Raw genomic sequence first — 16944 nt, 5'->3', positions numbered from 1 at the left:
CATCTGCACATGAAAAGAAAATTTTTATTCTGAAATGTGTAAGCTGTTTGACTTATCAGGTGAAACTTTGAAGCCATTGAACTTCTCAGGTATCTCAAATGGAAAGACTGACTAATATACAAAAAAATAAAGATTTGAGGGCTTCATATTATCTTTAATCCATTGCTACCCTTCATCCATTTTGACACTTTGAAATGCAGCTAGTCCAGGCATGGTCACCCAAACCCTCAGGTTCTTGTTATTGGTTTATATCTTAATCTTATTTCTGCTGCTTCTGCTTTATGTTTTGTATCTTTCAGCTACATCCCATTGCCCACACAGTAAATTCAATCACCTTAACCTGACTTTTGTTCCACATAATAGACTCTGGAATTACTTCTTCAGCCCCATCCAATCCAGATTTTTTCACTACCATAGTGATATTTCCTGTTTTCCTCTTTCCTCTTCTTTCATGCTTTCCCTCAATGGCAACATGTTGCCTGTAGTCTCTGTCAAAATGACGACCCTTAAAGCACACCTCAAATACCTACCTTGTTCAAGAAATTCAAGTCCTTGACAGGCCATATAATCATCCCTTTTTTAAGATGGTACAAAACATTTTGCTTCCATCTCTCTCTTTTAGTCTATCCTACTTTCCTTTGAATTAGTCATTCATATAATCATTCTATTCTTTCATGACTATGGAGTCATTCATATATTTGTCTTAGTGCCACAAACAAATTAGGCTGAAAATTGCTTTGAGTGACTGTGCCTTGCTATCCCTGTGGCTTACAGGAAGTGGGTTGTTTGTAAATACATTTGTCCTCTCATTTGCTTGTTTATTTGGAGTGGATCCATGGCATTGTAACCTTGGATTAATAATGAAACCAGCTCTTTAAAAGCCATCTCTACTTGCAAGGGAAGAAGGGAGCCAGCGCTGACAGTTGGTTCATGAAGTGTAGAAAATGGGTCTCAGTAACCAACAGGTGACCCAGTGACATTCAGTTTTACCTTATCGCTGGTTTTTGTTGGGTATAATTTAGGAAGAAATGCAAGTTCGAAGGAACTCAGATGAAAAGTTATTTAGAATTTTTAAAAAACATCTTGAAAGACCTATTCTTTCTGTAGTAAAAATCAGATGACCAGGATAATTTGTATATTTCGGGAGTATACACAGTACTTCAAGATATTCACAGTTGACTGTAGACAGTATTAGCTTTTTCAGGAAATTCTAGAAATTTATAAGAATAGGCATAATACTAAATTAGTATCCTTAAGGTAAGATAATTCTAGACCTACCCTTTACAAACATAAGATTTTCGTTTCTAGGTGGTTTGCCTAATGATTTTTAGAACTATACTTATAAAAATAATACTTACACAAGTTTCAGAGGAGAAAAAGTTTAATGGTAGGTTTCTGTTCTCAAAAGAAAATTGCTCATTTTGTAGAAACTGTAGATTGGCACCTATGGGGAAGAGCAAAAAAGCACACTAAAAATGGGGAAAATCTGAGAAGTGAATAATAAAGCAGATTAAAAATTATAAGGTTACTACTTACTCATTTTAGAAAACACTGTATTGTAAAGTTTCTGCTATATTATAGATTCTTAAAAGAAAAGGATAATAATTGCTCATTTATTTTTAAAAGGAACAAAAGAAGATATTTAACAATTGGGAGATTAGTTTACTTAACTCTCACTCTGAAATCAATAATGTAGACTAGATATTCAAAAAAAATCCACTTGTGACTGGAGGTAAGAATGGTAGAGAACTTGCCTAACAAACTCAAGGCCCTGAATTCAAACCCCAGCATTCCTTTAAAAAAAAAAACCAAAAACAAAAACTATGGCATGTCTAGAGGCACTTAGTGTTCCTGGAGGGAACTCTCCATGGCTTTGTGAAATTCAGTATGTGTCAGACCATTTTAATTTATTTTCATGACAGAAAGACAGGAGGAATTATAGCTTGGAGACAAGCAGAAGAGTCCATTTATCTGTCTTTTACTCAGGTTTCCAATTCTGTCATATACGTGATGCCCAGCAGCCAGCTAGCAAAATAAGTTGAGCAACATGCTTTCCAAATTGCCTGCCCTGGAGCATATGAAAACTCTTAAATACAATAATACATTCTTGTCTAGAGAATTATCTTTCTAAAAGTGTTAAAATTCTTTTGAAAGGAACATGAATTTACAGTTATCTATGATTATTATAGTATTAATATACATGCAAATTTTATATGTGTATAAGTATAAAATCCATCCAATCTTGCTATGCCCCAGGCCATGGTTGCAGGTGTAGAATGATTAAGGCATTGTTCTTGGCATCAAGGAATAAGTCAAGTCAAGTAAAAGAGTTGATTGTTCTAGAACAATTCTGGTACAGAACCATCTGAAGACTTTCAGCAGTTTAGCCAGAAGGCCACTCATTTTTCTAAATCAGTGGCTCTCAAACCATCACTGTGGGACATTTTAAAACAGCTTCCTAGTCCCCTTCCCAAAGACTGAATATGGATCCTCAAATGGATCTATCTTTTTGAAGGACTTTCCTGATGATCCTAATGTATCCCAGGATTCAGAGATATATTAGAATATTGTGTCATAGGACATAGGGCCAGGTTCTGCAAATATAATGACAACTCTACCTGCTCATTAAAGTGATAGTTTACAAGGGTTTTTCCCTGCAGAGCATTAATTCCTCACTTAACAGTATTTACTGAGTGAGTGACACTGTTGTAGGTACTTGGGGTAATTAAGCAAAGCAGATAAAGTTTGCCCTTGAGAACCTGGTAGTCAAGGCATCAGGCATTAATTAAATAATGACCCAAATTGTAACATAATCTTAAACTGTGATTGATACTCTGAAAATGCAACAAAGGGCACTATGGGAAGATAAAGAGCAGGTGGGAGAAATCTGAATTGAAGATTAACAGGAAGAGTTTCCAGAGAAAGAGAGTATATAGTTCAGTTTTAACCAATAAGTAAGAGTTAAATAGAGCCCACCAGGAAAAATAGGCAGCAAAATGCTCTAGATATTGTCAGAGTCTCCATTATCCTCAAGACCCTTTTGATGGATGGAGTTTAGGACAGGGGCACACATCTGGAGGAACAGGGCATATCTCAGTTCCACTTGTTCTCTTCGCCAAGCACTCACTGGATGATTCTGTGCCTAGTATTTTTCATGGCATTGTGCCTTTGCAACTTCATGCCTTAAGTACAGGCCAGAGACAAGAAGAAGATCTAGGCTGCACAAGAGGGCTATGCTTGGCCTTAACTCCCCTTTGAAGACGTGAAAAGGCTTTGAGCCAGAAAACAACGTAACCCAACTTCAAGTATGAGATTTGATTCTTAAGGATGAAGCTGCCACAGGAAGCTGGAGGAGAGAAAATGGTGGTTGGCTGGTGCAGAGGAGTTGGAAACAGGGGGACTAATATAAGGATGCCTTTGGAGAATCAATTCATAGGTCTCAGCAATTGACCGGATGTGAGAGTTAAGAGGGAAAAAAATCATCAAAGGAATTTTCCGAGAAGAATGAGGTCATAATATTCATTGCGTACATTTGAAAATGAAACCAGAAAAGAGGGAATGGATAGGTTTGTGGGGAGAGAAGGGGAGAGAGGGAGGAGAATGCTTAAAAAGGGCGAGAGTGATCAAGATACATTGTACTCATAAACTGACATGTTGAAACCTTTTGTCCAACTACCTAAAGATAATTTGTTTTAACAGAAATAGTTTCCTAGGTTTCTCTCACTTGTGCAACTGAGGACATTTACTGAGATAAAAAATACTGGTGAGTCTTTCCGTTTTCTAAAAATGGGGCAATGTCATTCTTTCTGATGGAGGCATAGAATTCCATTGTGTATATATACCACATTTTCTTGATCCATTCATTTACTGAGGGGATCTGGGTTGGTTCCATATCTTAGCTAAAGTAAATAATGCTGCAATAAACATAGTTGTGCTGGTAGCTTTACTATGGTCTTGTTTGTGATCATTTGGATAAATGCCCAAAAGTGGGATTGCTGGATCATAGGGGAGCTCAAAGTGGAGTCTTTTGAGGAACCGAAATGGAAGGACTTGAAAACAATTATATTAAGTGAAGTAAGCCAGGCCCAAAGAAACATAGGTCCCATGGATTCCCTTATTTGCAATAATTAGTATATGTCTGAGACAAGCAGAAATGGTCAGATAAGTTGATGTTAGGCAAAATGAACCCCAAGATAAGGACTCAAATGTATTTTCTTTCTTGCTATTGTTTCTAACATATTTATAAGATGATTTCTTTGTTGCTTTGTATGTCCCTCCCCCATGGTATAACCCCTGTTTTCACTGTATTTGATGTTGGTATAATTTGTGGAGGGGAAGGGAAAAAACAAATTGTTTAAATAGGGATACAGGTGGACCCATTGCAACAATGAGATGTACAAGACAGGAACTTTACAACTTTGGCATGGGGGCGGAGAGGAGATGGGAAGGGATGATAAGGGGAAACAAAGGAGGAGGCAACAATCCTTGATAGGAAATGCATTCATTACCTTGCTCATGTAATTGTAACCCCTCTGTACAGTATTTTCACAATAAAAAATACTGGTGAGGAAAATGCTCATGAGTGTGCAAGCATGCTCACACATGCATACACCCACCCCCACCACACACACACACACACACACACACACACATACCTCACTAGGAGATGAGAGAAGGCTGTTCTTCTTTTATAGCATTCTCTTCTAGGAAAATGGAAAATAAAGATTTTTCTAGCAGCAAATAAAAAAGTTCAACCTGAAGACTTAGGACATCATCCTGGTTTCCACTTTGTCTTAAAAAAATAAGTAAAAAAAAAAGTCTACCAAAAAGTACAATGCTAATCCTTTATTACCTTTAACTTTTGTTCTTAGACCATTGCATTAGATGGCCAATTACTAGAATATCTAGAAAGTTGAACCCCAGGTATCTCTATTGCCTAAAGAAGTTCACAAACCAAAGCTGCTCTTAGGAAATGGTTTATTGTTGCTACTTAAGAGAAGAAAAAAAACACACCAAAAACATTCTCCTGATAGAAGGCTAAATCAGACTCAATCAGCCTGGTATCTGTTGGCCATCCTCAAGGAATCTGGCCTTGTGTCTACATTTTGCCACATTTAACAGAAAATGAAAGATTCCAGGAACCAAAATGTCTGCAAATTCGTTGAAACTGAATTTTATTTGAGCTTCAACCATACAAATATCTGTACACAATATTACATATTATACAACTTTGCAATGTTCTACTCCCACCCCATCCGTTCTTTCCTTGGCGTATCAATTTCACAAGAATTCCCCAGGCAGCATCACCTCACAGAAAGTATGGTGTGGCGTAGAAGTGTGCCCTGCCTCCCAGAGGGATGAGTAGTGTAGGGGTGTATTTAGAGTCTGGAAATATTCAGTTGTTACTAATTTCTTAGCCTATTTAGTTCACATTGAAATAAAAAATATATATACAATATCCTCAAAACACATTTCCATAAAAGAAATAATAAAATAATATTATTAGAAAGCAAGTTAGTCACTGTAGTTTTTGAATTATAAGGAGTTTCCATTTCACAATCAATGTGTAATCCTGAGTTGTTATGGTTTGTGATAAAATCACAAGTATAGGCCCATATAAACTTCTAATCCCACTCTGCTGCACTGAAATTGTATGTGCATAGCAAAGAAGTATGGTCATACTTCCCTAATAACTCCCCCATACAGACCTCCATTCTTTTCCGACACTTTTGCTGTAAATATTTTGAATGTGCTTGATCTATTTCTGCCATTTGTCCGACACCTCAAAGTGCCTGATAATATCCTAATGAATTTCTGGACTTTTTCAGAAGCAGAGGGACTGGTAACTCTATCTGCACATGGATGATCTATTTTCATGTGAGCTTAATTAATAGTACATATGAAACTCCAAATGTCACAATCCAGGAGTTAAAATTTTTAATTAATTTACTGATTCATTTAACTTATTCTAAAATGGAATTTGAATTAATTTGGATATTAAAGGCTCTTAAAATAAGTTCATTTTTTAAGATGAAGAAACATCTTGAAATCTCTCCATTATTTTAGTGAGTGACTGGTAATAATATGAAAATGCTGCAAATAATACATAGTCTCAACATTACAAGTTGATCTACCAACTTGCAAAGGAGAGTTGGATTGCTGAGTTATGTCATCTGGTCATGAAGTCCAAGCTGCTTTTTGATGAAATTCGAGATTAGGAGCTGAGGCCGTTGCTGGTACTCCACCAATACATCATGGGACAAGTTGATCTGGTCAGAGTGGAGTCTGTCAAGAAGTGTCACACAGACCACGGCAGCTGGTAGAACAAGTAATAGGATTACTAAAGCGAATCATACGAATATTAGCTTAAAGCACCAACATGTGTAGCACATACATTTTGTGCAATTTTCCCTCTAATGCATAATCTTGAGAGCCCCTGGCCTTATATAACATGCATATTTCTATGAAACTCTACCAAACATTGAGATAATTAGATAATTAGATTATGATAAGAAGATTACAATCACCCCCTCTTTCTCCCTTTCCTCCACACTTGGTTAGATTCAGACTCAGGCAAGCACTGTGTTCAATGTTAGAATGAGAGACCCAACTTCCAGCTTGTAGTCTATTTTTAGCTCTTGGAGAAGGCTCTTCCAAATGAGAGTCTACCTTATTCCAGAGGTAGCATTTTACTCCTTGGTGCTGTGCCTGAAATTGCCTACTGCAAGACCTACTTAAGAGTAACATAAATAAAGAAGAGATATGGAATGTTGACCCAGGAAATACCAATTAAGTTAAGCATTGACCGTGAAATTTGAAAAGAAAGACCCAATAGGTAATGTACCAACATATAAATTAGTTTTATGGAAGAACAAACATACTTATAAAAGAATAAGAATAATATCCTATGATAGATAAGAAGGTAGGAGGAGGAGAACAAAAATCTCTTCAAAATTCTTACTTTTGAAGTTAACATAGAGCAGCATTTTTGGCTGATTACATCAGGAAAGATTGAGAGAAAAATTGAGTACCGTATCAATTCTTTACTATACATTCCCCATCAAGTCTTTGAGCCACAAAGTATGGCTACCTGTATTGGAAACCACTGGCAAGCACTTTAAATTGATTACAATACAAAACTCTTCATCTGCCCCTGAATTGTTTTTGGAAGGCAGTCAGTGCAAATAGAATTAGGTGTGTTTATATTAACAAACTCTGAAGGTAGTGTAACATTTGTTCTTGACCTTCTACTGCTTCAGACTTCTTTAGAAGATCTGTATTTTTAAATTGTACTGTAAGGCTATTAGCAAAGGCTGTCGAGTTTTACTTTTAATTGATGAATAATAATTATATATATTTAAGGGGTACAGATTGACATTTTGACATGTGAACACGGTAGAAAACTAACATATCAATCACCTCAAATGCTTACCTTTTTAGATAAAAAAATCCCTAGTTTTTAGGGATTATGAGATAAGAGTTTTAATGGCTATAGTCACCATGTTGAGTAACAAATACCTAGATGTTTTTCCATCTAACTAAAATGTACCCTTTCTCTAATATCTCCTCATTTGTCACATTGTAGTTTTAATTTGCATTTCCTTAAAGACTAGTGAGGTTGAGCATTTTTATAGGCATCTGTTGGGCATTTGTATATTGTTGTGAGAAAGGTCTATGCAGGTTTGTTGTCTGTGTTTTGTTTTGTTGTTTTTTTTTTAAATCAGGCCATTTGTTTGCCTCCTATTAAGTTGCACGAATTCCTTATATATTTTAGCACATTAAAAACCTTTTGTGTAAAGTATGGAGTTTGCAAATATTTTTCTACCTGTTTGTAATACCTTTTCTCTTTGGTTTATCCTGCTATATACCAGACATCTATGATATCTGATTCATATAGATATGGCATGAGCTAGTATTATTTTTGCTCTGTTTTGACAGATGATGAAATGAAGGTTTAGAAAGTTCAAATAGATGGCCATTCTGATGCAGCTGGTAAATAAGTAGCCAATGAATTCCCAGCTTCCTAAACTGCTGAGTTCTGTCTGCATTCCTCCACTCCCAAGCCGTTTGGTTGCATTTACTGTTGCCCTGGCCTATCGACCAAACTGACCTTGCATGTTCAGTGACGTGAACAGATAGGAAACTATTCAACATCAGCTGAAGCAAATATTTCATCACCCAGGACTCTATTTACTCAAAATTCACTTGATTGTAAAACAACTTGGCTGAACAGGTAAAGGAATAAATGCAAGAGCTAGAAACTTCCCCCCAGCATTTCTAGTTAATGATCAGCAAGTCTGTGAGGCCTGACAGAGGCTGGCAAGAGCTAGCAAAAGGTTGAAAGTCCCTTTCTAACCCTTCCCTTGGCAGAACGATGAAAGGAAAGAACGCTCTGTATTCTGCCCAGAGCAGGAGCCGTCTTTGCTAAAAGTCTCTTCTGGAATTCAAGGGTAGTACCAAAGATGGGAAAGAACAGGTAATAGCCTTCTCAGTGATGTTTTCTTGACCCCGAAGAGCCCATTAACAAACAGCATATAATAATCTTGTCTCTGAAAATTACTATTTCCATGACCAATTAAAAGGGACTAATTACCCAAAACAATTTGTCAAAATTAAGCCTGACAGCTTTTTGCTACCATAATCCTCAGATTAGGTATGGAGGCTGGCTCCTGGGGCAGGAGGGACTCTTAGTGACCCAGCTGTCACTCAGGATGTTGTCAGCTAACTGAGCTGAGGATGGAATGTAATGAGAACCAGAGAGCAGAGCACAGGGCTTACTGTACCCAGAGCCGTACCAGGAGGCTCCACCGAGATTCTCAGCCCTTTGGCCTCATTCATGGCTCCTTTGAGGAGCTAATGAAAGTTGTCATTAGAACCCGTCCACACAAAAATCACATATTCCTCTACATACAAAATGTTTGTTCACACTTTCAGAGCCCAGTCCCCAAAGCCCTTACGTCAAAACTTAGGACTCCATAAGGCCCTGGGGACCAATAGTTTAACCCCATTTCTCTAGAAAAACCTTCTGGAAAGGTTTTCCCTTGCACTGGGTATAGATACTGCAGCTGGACCACAATGCCCATGCTTACAGCCAAACAGGCTGGCCTTTGGAAAATGTGAAAATAACACAGATTGACACTGGGGCTCCTGGCCTTGGCTTTTCTATCTGCTCCTCTTCTTCTACCTCTTTCTGGATGTTTTTATATCTCCCACAGTTCTCTTGTTTCTCCAGGGTTGGAGTATATAATGTGAGTATTTGTTCATTACTGTCTAATAAAGGAAAGATAGAAATAATTGTTTAATCAACAACCAAGAGCCTTTGTACTTCCTTAGCTTCCCTAAGACATTACTCTCAGGCTGTTTGTAACTAATCACAATCCAGGTGAAGACAATTTGTATTAAAAGAAGCTGATCAAGCCTACGAACATACAAACAATTTGTTCTTCTAGGTTGGTGTTTCTGAGAATGTGGTCTATTGGTCAGCAGTATCAGAACCAGAGATGGTTAATAATTCTGTCTTTTAGGTTCCATCCAACACAGACAAAACCAGGATGCAGTAAAGGGTGAAGGGTGAGAACAAAAATTATTTGAGTGGTCATTTAAAAAAAACTGCTGCTTTAAACACTTTAAAATCTGTTCCTGGTTTAAATCAAATTACCATAAATGTATATACCTAGACCCTAACTATTTATATCCTCAAAGAAATGCTATAAATTCATTGCTGGAAGCAATGTTTCTTTTTCCTCCTTTTGAGGAATTGTCCTATATATTTTTATAAAAGTGTGATTAAAAACCTTGCATGTTATAATATAGCTGATAATTTTGTTTGTTTTAATATCTGAATGAAATCTTCGTGAAAAATCTCAAATTCTTTCTTTCATTATGTAATAAGGACCAAATATTTCAAAAAGTTTTCATTTCTAATATGGTCTCTGAAAAACTCAGAGTTTAATTTTTTAGATTTAGGATTGTACTCCCATGTGGCTTCTTTGATATAGAGACCTTGTAACCTTCTCTCTTAAATAAATGTCTTATAAATACATTCTTTTTCAACTAATAGCTGCCACTTACACGTTTTTAAATAGTGGTGAGCACAAGTCATCTTTTAATAGAAAAATGCTACCATTTATGGCACAGAATAGTGAAGGAGCAGTGGTCAGGAAGAAGGGAGGACTTCAATTAAAAATATATAAAATCTTACCAAACAAGAAGAAACAAACTGCTTTAAATGCTTTAAAAATAAATGTTGTCTTTGTGAAAATAATAACTAGAGTTGGGATTTTGAATACCACAAATGATAAATGTTTGAGACGATGGGTGTTCTGATTCCCCCATTTGATAACTGTACAAGCTATTCATATCTTAAAACATCAAACTGTACCCATGAATTTTATATAATTATATGTCAATTTTTAAAACACTAAATAGTCAGGCATGTTGTTGTACACCTTTAATCCCAGTACTCAGGAGGCCAAAGCAGGATGGTCTCAAGTTCAAAGATTAGTGTGAAGACCCTATCTCTGAAAACAAAGTAGGAAATGAGTTATTTATCATTGCACTTAAGTTGTTAGACTTAAGGGACAATTCTTTCACAAAACAACAGCTATTTGTGGTGTTGAATATCGGCTTAACATTTCATTCGATTTCAATGCTAACTTCCTGGATATGTTCAGCCTTTAGGGTTTGCTGGATGAAGAAGTACAATTACCTGTTCAGAATACTTAAAACAGAAAAAAAGTCACTGATATTCATGGTGTATACTCTGGTTCTTCTGTCCAGAGACCATAGACCTTGTGTTGTTCATGTCGACAAGACCCAGAACAGCCCATGCATACAGAGCTAACTTCAAAGCCTTGCCCTCCCACCCCTCCACTGAGCAGACAGGGAAGTTATTTAACCTCTCTGAGACACAGTTTCCTTTTCTCTTGAGAGGGTGAAGAGAATTACATCTGGTTGCCTCTGAACTTTTAAAAATAATGTTTCAAAATCCTGATGTATCTCTATTTTAAGCTTAAGAAATAGTCTAACTCCAAACCAACTCTAATCTTTAATTCTTGTAATATCTTTGGGTCTTATCACTGGTCACTGTGCAGTTGCCAGCATCAAATAATCTTTGTGGCTGGGAACAGCAAAAGAATGTAAAAATTGAATTAAAGTCAGCTTTTGTTCCCTTTTGTTGAACAGTTAGAAAGTAATATTATGAAGACCAAATATATCCCCAAAGTAACAAGTATCTGTCAAAAGAAATAAAACTGAATTCTTTCTTTCCCCTAAAGAAAAGCCACTGTGAGTTGCAAACAACTAAAGACATTGAAGAAGATTTAAGCAGAACTTAATCTTAGGTAAATATTAGGTTTCATATATTGCCAGGAAAGCACATGTCAAAAGGCAACATTTGGCTCTAAAAAAATGGATAAAGATGAATACATTTATCACAAGTTCACAGTGCAAGTGGATTATCTTCTTTAACCAGAACGGTAGGGTTTAATTAAAGTAATTTTTGCTTTAAGAGAGGGACAGGTAGATGCATATTAGAAAATGATAGACAAATGCAAATGCACCATGGTTCCACCATGTTATAATTTTGTATTATTATAAGGTGCAGCCTTTTGATATATAATTATTTGGTGAATTACACTGTTTTCCTTTCTCTCTAATCTTTGTTAAAAACAGCATTGGATGCTTCACTCTCTTGTTCTGGATAATGAGATGAGTAGAGTGACAGTGATTTGTGGGTGTTGGTGGCCTACTGCAGGTAGTCTGTCCAACTACCAGGCAACAAGAGTCCAGTTATAGCAGAAGAATCATTTGTATAGACCTAATGATAAAGAGAAATGTTGACCTATTTGGATGGTTAGGAGGCACACATGTTTTTCAGATAATTTCAAACCAGGATGTGAGTGGTGAACAACGGGATTCCATTTTCTATGATCATTTCCAAGGCCAAAAAGAGTCTAGTGGTCATCCTTTTTATTTATTCATTCATTCAGCAAATATTTATTGAATGCCTATGTGGCAGGCATTATTCTAAGCGCTGGGGCTCTACCAATGATAAAAGCCCCTGTTCTTATGATGTTCATATCTTAATGGAGAGAGATAGTAAATATAGGCCTTTACATCAGTTACATGAATTAATATATAAGCTATTGATAAACAAATAAGTACGATAGTCACTGGTGGTTATCGCAGAAGAATGACCTAGTGAGTGGATGAGTTTTTGGAGATTTGACATTAATCGCAAAGGTAAGAAGTGGTCATCATAGTCTTGTACATCTCATTGTTCAGTGGGGGGAAGAGTTGGGGAGGTGGGGGATGGTAGGGGACAAACAAAGGAAGGGTAACAATGCTTTAAAGGAAATGTACTCATTACTTTACTGTTGTAACTGTAACCCCGCTGTACAGCATATTTACAAAAAAAAATTTAAAAAAAAGTAATGAGTACTATATTACTATCTTAAATAAAAATATAGTTTTTCAAAAGTTATTCCTTGTTAGATTTCAAATGTTAAGCATAGCAACTGTAAGAAAAAATTCTTTTTTTAATTATTTAAATATCATATCAAATTAAAAGTGATAATGTACAAAATACCTGAAAAAGAGTGGTCATCAACATGGACCTAAGCCCTCCCTGTGCCAAGTAGATGCAGAAAGATTTGGTTGTGCATTGGTCTGGACTCCTTGTGTGATTCCTCTGAATTACAACTATGGGTGCCCAGAAGACTTATTTACGTAAGTCTTATTTATAAGATGAAATTATCACTATCACCTTGGGAATTCATATTGGCAATCTACTAATCTGGTAGTATTAGAGAGGCAGAGAAATCTCTTCAATAAAGACAGAAAAGACAGCCATCAGAGAAGCCTGGAGAGACAGGACAGAGTGGGCCACCCCTACCAGTGGCAGGAGGTGAGTTGTAGGTGGGGACAGGATTGGGAAGCCAAGCAGCCATGGACAATGGGCTTTTGGTGCCAGGTAGAATCTCCTGTCTCGTGTTGTTTACCATTGGTGTATCCTAACCTCCCCTGTTTGAGTAGCTGTTTGAGAATGGATCCAGCCTTTCCTTCAAGCAGCTCAGAGTAGTTTTTAAATGCATAAAAATCAAAAGGTGCTGCCCCTCCAGGGACAGCATACCAGCAATCTGCTCTGAAAAAGTGGCATCTGTAGGAGATAAGGGGCCCTGGCACCATGAAGACATTTGGACAGGAATATTCCCAAGAGCTACCAAATGAGTTGGAGTTGGAGATGCAGCCATTAGTGTTAGTGTGTGCTTCAGCAGCCCAGAAACGTCTGCTCCATGGAAAAAACTGTACGGGTGGCCTGGGAAAATAGCTCTTTGTAGGCTGAGATCAGTGACCAGCAAAATGTGGAACTACAGAATAGTAAAGCCATCAAGATGAGGACCTGTGGGTGTCAGGGAGCACAAGGTCATGGAAATTGTAGCAAGGTCAGAAATGCTCTTATAACAGAATAGCTGCTCTCAGGTTCCCAAAACATCCTAAAGAGAAAGACTCAGATCAGAGTTCGAAAGCCTCCATGACTGCCAATAGGAAACAGCGGACAGTCACCATACTTACAGCATGTTGATGGCTCATCCTTTTATGTTTCGCTAAATTGGTTACCAGATACTGTTCATTTATATACTAGTTGGAACAGTGGCTAAAGCGATCACTTGTTTTTATAATGAAGGAATCCCTGCAAGCCGTGTGTTCATTGGACTGTTGCTTGAGCAACGTCAAGCTGTCTGTCTCACTCTCACTGATAGAAAAGCCAAAACTACTGTTCTTAAAGAGGGCATCAACTATGACCTTCTAAACAGCAAAAAGGCACCTTTGCTGTTTTTCACCCATATAGTCAGGGATTTGCCTGTACGTATATTCTGAGATGTCAATAATGAAGATAATGGAGCTGAAAGTCATCTCTTCTTATGAGCTGTAGCTTCCTTCAGAAACATACTCTTGAAAATATAACCACATAATTTGGTACTGGCAGCTCATACTTGTAATACTGTATAGAAGGCTAAGATTAGGAGGATTGTAGTTTCAGGCCAGCCTGAAGAGGAACTCCAAAGAGTTGGGCATAATGCCATGTTCCTGTCATCCCTGCTATGGCAGAAGCCTAAAATGCTTGGGTCATGAAACAATCAGCTCAAAAAGGGCTATAGTAAAGCAGTAAAGAGCTCCTCGTATAAACCCCAGTACCTCCAAAAACCTGCTGCTATATGCATTTGATTCTTAATGTGTATATCAGAATTGAATGACTATAAAGAAAAATCCTAGAATTCAAATTCTGACTGTGTTAAAATGAAGTATTATTTGGGCTATACCACTTTTTAACTTTTCTGGAAGTACTGAGGTTTTAATTCAAGGTCTTGTACTTACAAAGCACGCATACCCTTGTTGAGCTACTCCCCTAAGCTCTCTCTTTTGCTTTTATTTGATTTTCAGAGAGAGTATGTTATACTTTTTCTCCAGAGTATGTCCTAAAGCTATAATTCTCCTATCTACATCTTTTGCAAGTAGCTGGATTTTCAGGTCTGTGCCACCATACCCATTTGAGCTGTAATTCTGTATTTCATCTTTGAAGCTTTGCTTCTCTGGATAGCAGAATGCTATACTCCCCTGGTACACTCCCAATATCCTTGACTACTCCTCTTCAGTCTCTTCCAGCTTGGAATGTTAACCTCATTTATGTCAACATTTTCCTGTCATCTCATCCGCTATATGGACTTGAATGAATTTTACAGTTTTACTCCTCCAGTCAAACCTCTCACTAGAACTCCAAGTCCACCTGTGGTGTTACGTCTTCCATTCGGATGTTACTACCTTCAAATCCTCACCTACAATTTCTTTGTCCCAATTATAATAACCTCATACTTCCAGGTAAGTAGCAGTAAACCAGAGAGCCATTCTTTTTTAATATATATTTTTTATTGTAGAGATACTGTACAAAGGGGTTACAGTTACATGAGTAAGGTAATGAGTACCAGGGGGTCATTCTTATCTCCTGCTTCTCTTCCCATACTCTCACCACATCGTCAACAAGCCTTGTTGGCTCTGTCTTTAGAATGTTTCCAGAACCTGACCAGGTCTCCTGACTGCCACTGTTATCAACCTGCCCATTGACTCTCACTGGACTTTTATATTAGGTTTCTCATTCCTCTTCCTGCTTCTGGCCCCAACCCCACTAGCTTCTTCCAGCTCAGCAGTCAGTATGACTGAAATAAAACACGTGTCAAATCTGGTCACTTTTCTATTCAGAGCCTTCCGACAGCTTCCTATTTCCTCAGAGAAAAACCACAGTTCTCACATGACCCACAAAATCTGGACCGCCATCCCCTCATTCTCCTCTCTGTATTCTGGTCTCTGCCCTGTTCCTCCAACACATCCTGCATGCCGCCGCCTCTGGCCTCACATTTACATCCACCAGAATGTGCTTTGCATGTCACTTTTTCTCAAGTGACACTTTCTCCCTCACTCTTTCCTGATCATGCTAATTAAAATTGTGATTGGCAGACTATTTCAGGAATCTCCCATTTGCATCTTGTCTCAATAATTCAATTGTAATAGAAAATCGCAGCTACTACCAGGATGAAGAAAATGGAACTTGCTGACAAGTCCTAGCTACGTTTCTAGCCAGCCAGTGCCTTTCAGCATCTTGTTCTTGACCCCAATGCTACACTTCCCCCTACGCATAGTGGGAGTAATGTGCTGTCCACTCACAAGACATTATGAGGTAGTGTAGATTATCCAACAATTATAAGGCATGCATTCATCCCAGATAATAAATATCCAACCCCCTTTCTCTTCTCCTGAAGCATGAGCCAAATGCATGGATGTCTTACCTTTTAGGCCACAAAGTCCACACATGGCTGCAAACACTGTAGATTCCATTTCGATATTCCTGACACCAGCTTTGTATGCTCTCTTCAAGTAATCTAGCTTTTTTTCTCTAGAAAAAGAACACAGTGCTCCATCTAATCGACCTTGTCCTGAAAGAAGATGGAGAACATTTAGTGGCCTATGTTCGACTTTAGGCTTCCCTAATGTCTGGGGGGACGGAACCAATACAGGTGCTGGGGTGGAGGAGTCGACTGGGCTCAAAGAAGCTCTCAACAATAATGGTGTTTGTACACTGCAGCACTCCATGTGGCCATTGTGACAGAGACGGCCAAATGCAGGCAATTATACATGTACCCCTTCCTCCCTCACACTCACCCCCACGCTAAATGCCATCCCTCTTCACTCATGTCTTCCTACCAGACTGCCTCAATGTTTGTGGATCACTTTATTTCACCTGAGTCCACTTGTGGGGACAGATGGAAATGCAGTAAAGCCAGATACTATTATTCTTCCATCTTGTATGCACCCACGATCACTCCCTAGGAAGACACTATGTGAAGTGGCTCTGTCACCAGCCACTGTTTACATGGTCCTTTTTCGCTCCCTTCCCTCTCTTTTTCTGTCTCCTGTCTCTTTCATGTTGTTTCCTCTCTGACAGTCAATTTCTTCCCCTTCCTTCTTGTCTCTCTAGCACTGCCTGCCAAACCTTGAAGACACTGTTAGTTAAGTTGATTCAAACTCAAGATGTCCCCCAAAACTAAGCAGGTAATGTCAACAGAATCTGCCCAGATTGAAGGGAGTCTGCTCCTAGCTACTCCAGGGCATGTGGACCCTGATGTGGGCCAGAGCTGCCATTATATAATATTTTATAGTTTGATGTTACAAAAATCCCCATATCTGTATGCTTATACGAAATCTCTAGAAATTACAAATGTCAAAATAATTTCCATTTAAAAGACACCACACAGACCAAAGAAAACAGACTCTAATAGGCTGCCATTTACAAGGTTGGTCCTAAACACATGCTGAGTGAGTCTCTAGATCAAGATACTGCAAACCAGTGGCCTATGGTACAGTTATAGACCATGCCAGATTTGAAGCCCC

General features: G+C 38.0%; 1 protein-coding gene across 1 annotated transcript in view; it reads right to left on the bottom strand.

Annotated features, from left to right (window-relative positions):
- Positions 1–5157: 5157 nt before the first annotated feature.
- Upp2 (uridine phosphorylase 2) overlaps positions 5158–16944 on the bottom strand; it is a 29474-nt gene continuing 17687 nt past the window's right edge. Inside the window, exons 6-7 of the mRNA XM_042683512.1 lie at positions 15843–15989; positions 5158–6316 (exon numbers count right to left, since the gene is read on the bottom strand). Coding sequence (XP_042539446.1) covers positions 6165–6316; positions 15843–15989 — 299 coding nt within the window. The 3' untranslated portion in view covers positions 5158–6164. The remainder of the gene's footprint in view (positions 6317–15842; positions 15990–16944) is intronic.

The sequence above is a fragment of the Dipodomys spectabilis genome, unplaced genomic scaffold (genome assembly GCF_019054845.1).
Source record: "Dipodomys spectabilis isolate Male_0828 unplaced genomic scaffold, ASM1905484v1 ptg000081l, whole genome shotgun sequence".
Lineage (NCBI taxonomy): Eukaryota > Metazoa > Chordata > Mammalia > Rodentia > Heteromyidae > Dipodomys > Dipodomys spectabilis.
The sequence above is the reverse complement of the archived record's forward strand: the minus strand, read 5'-3'. Positions and strand labels throughout refer to the sequence as shown.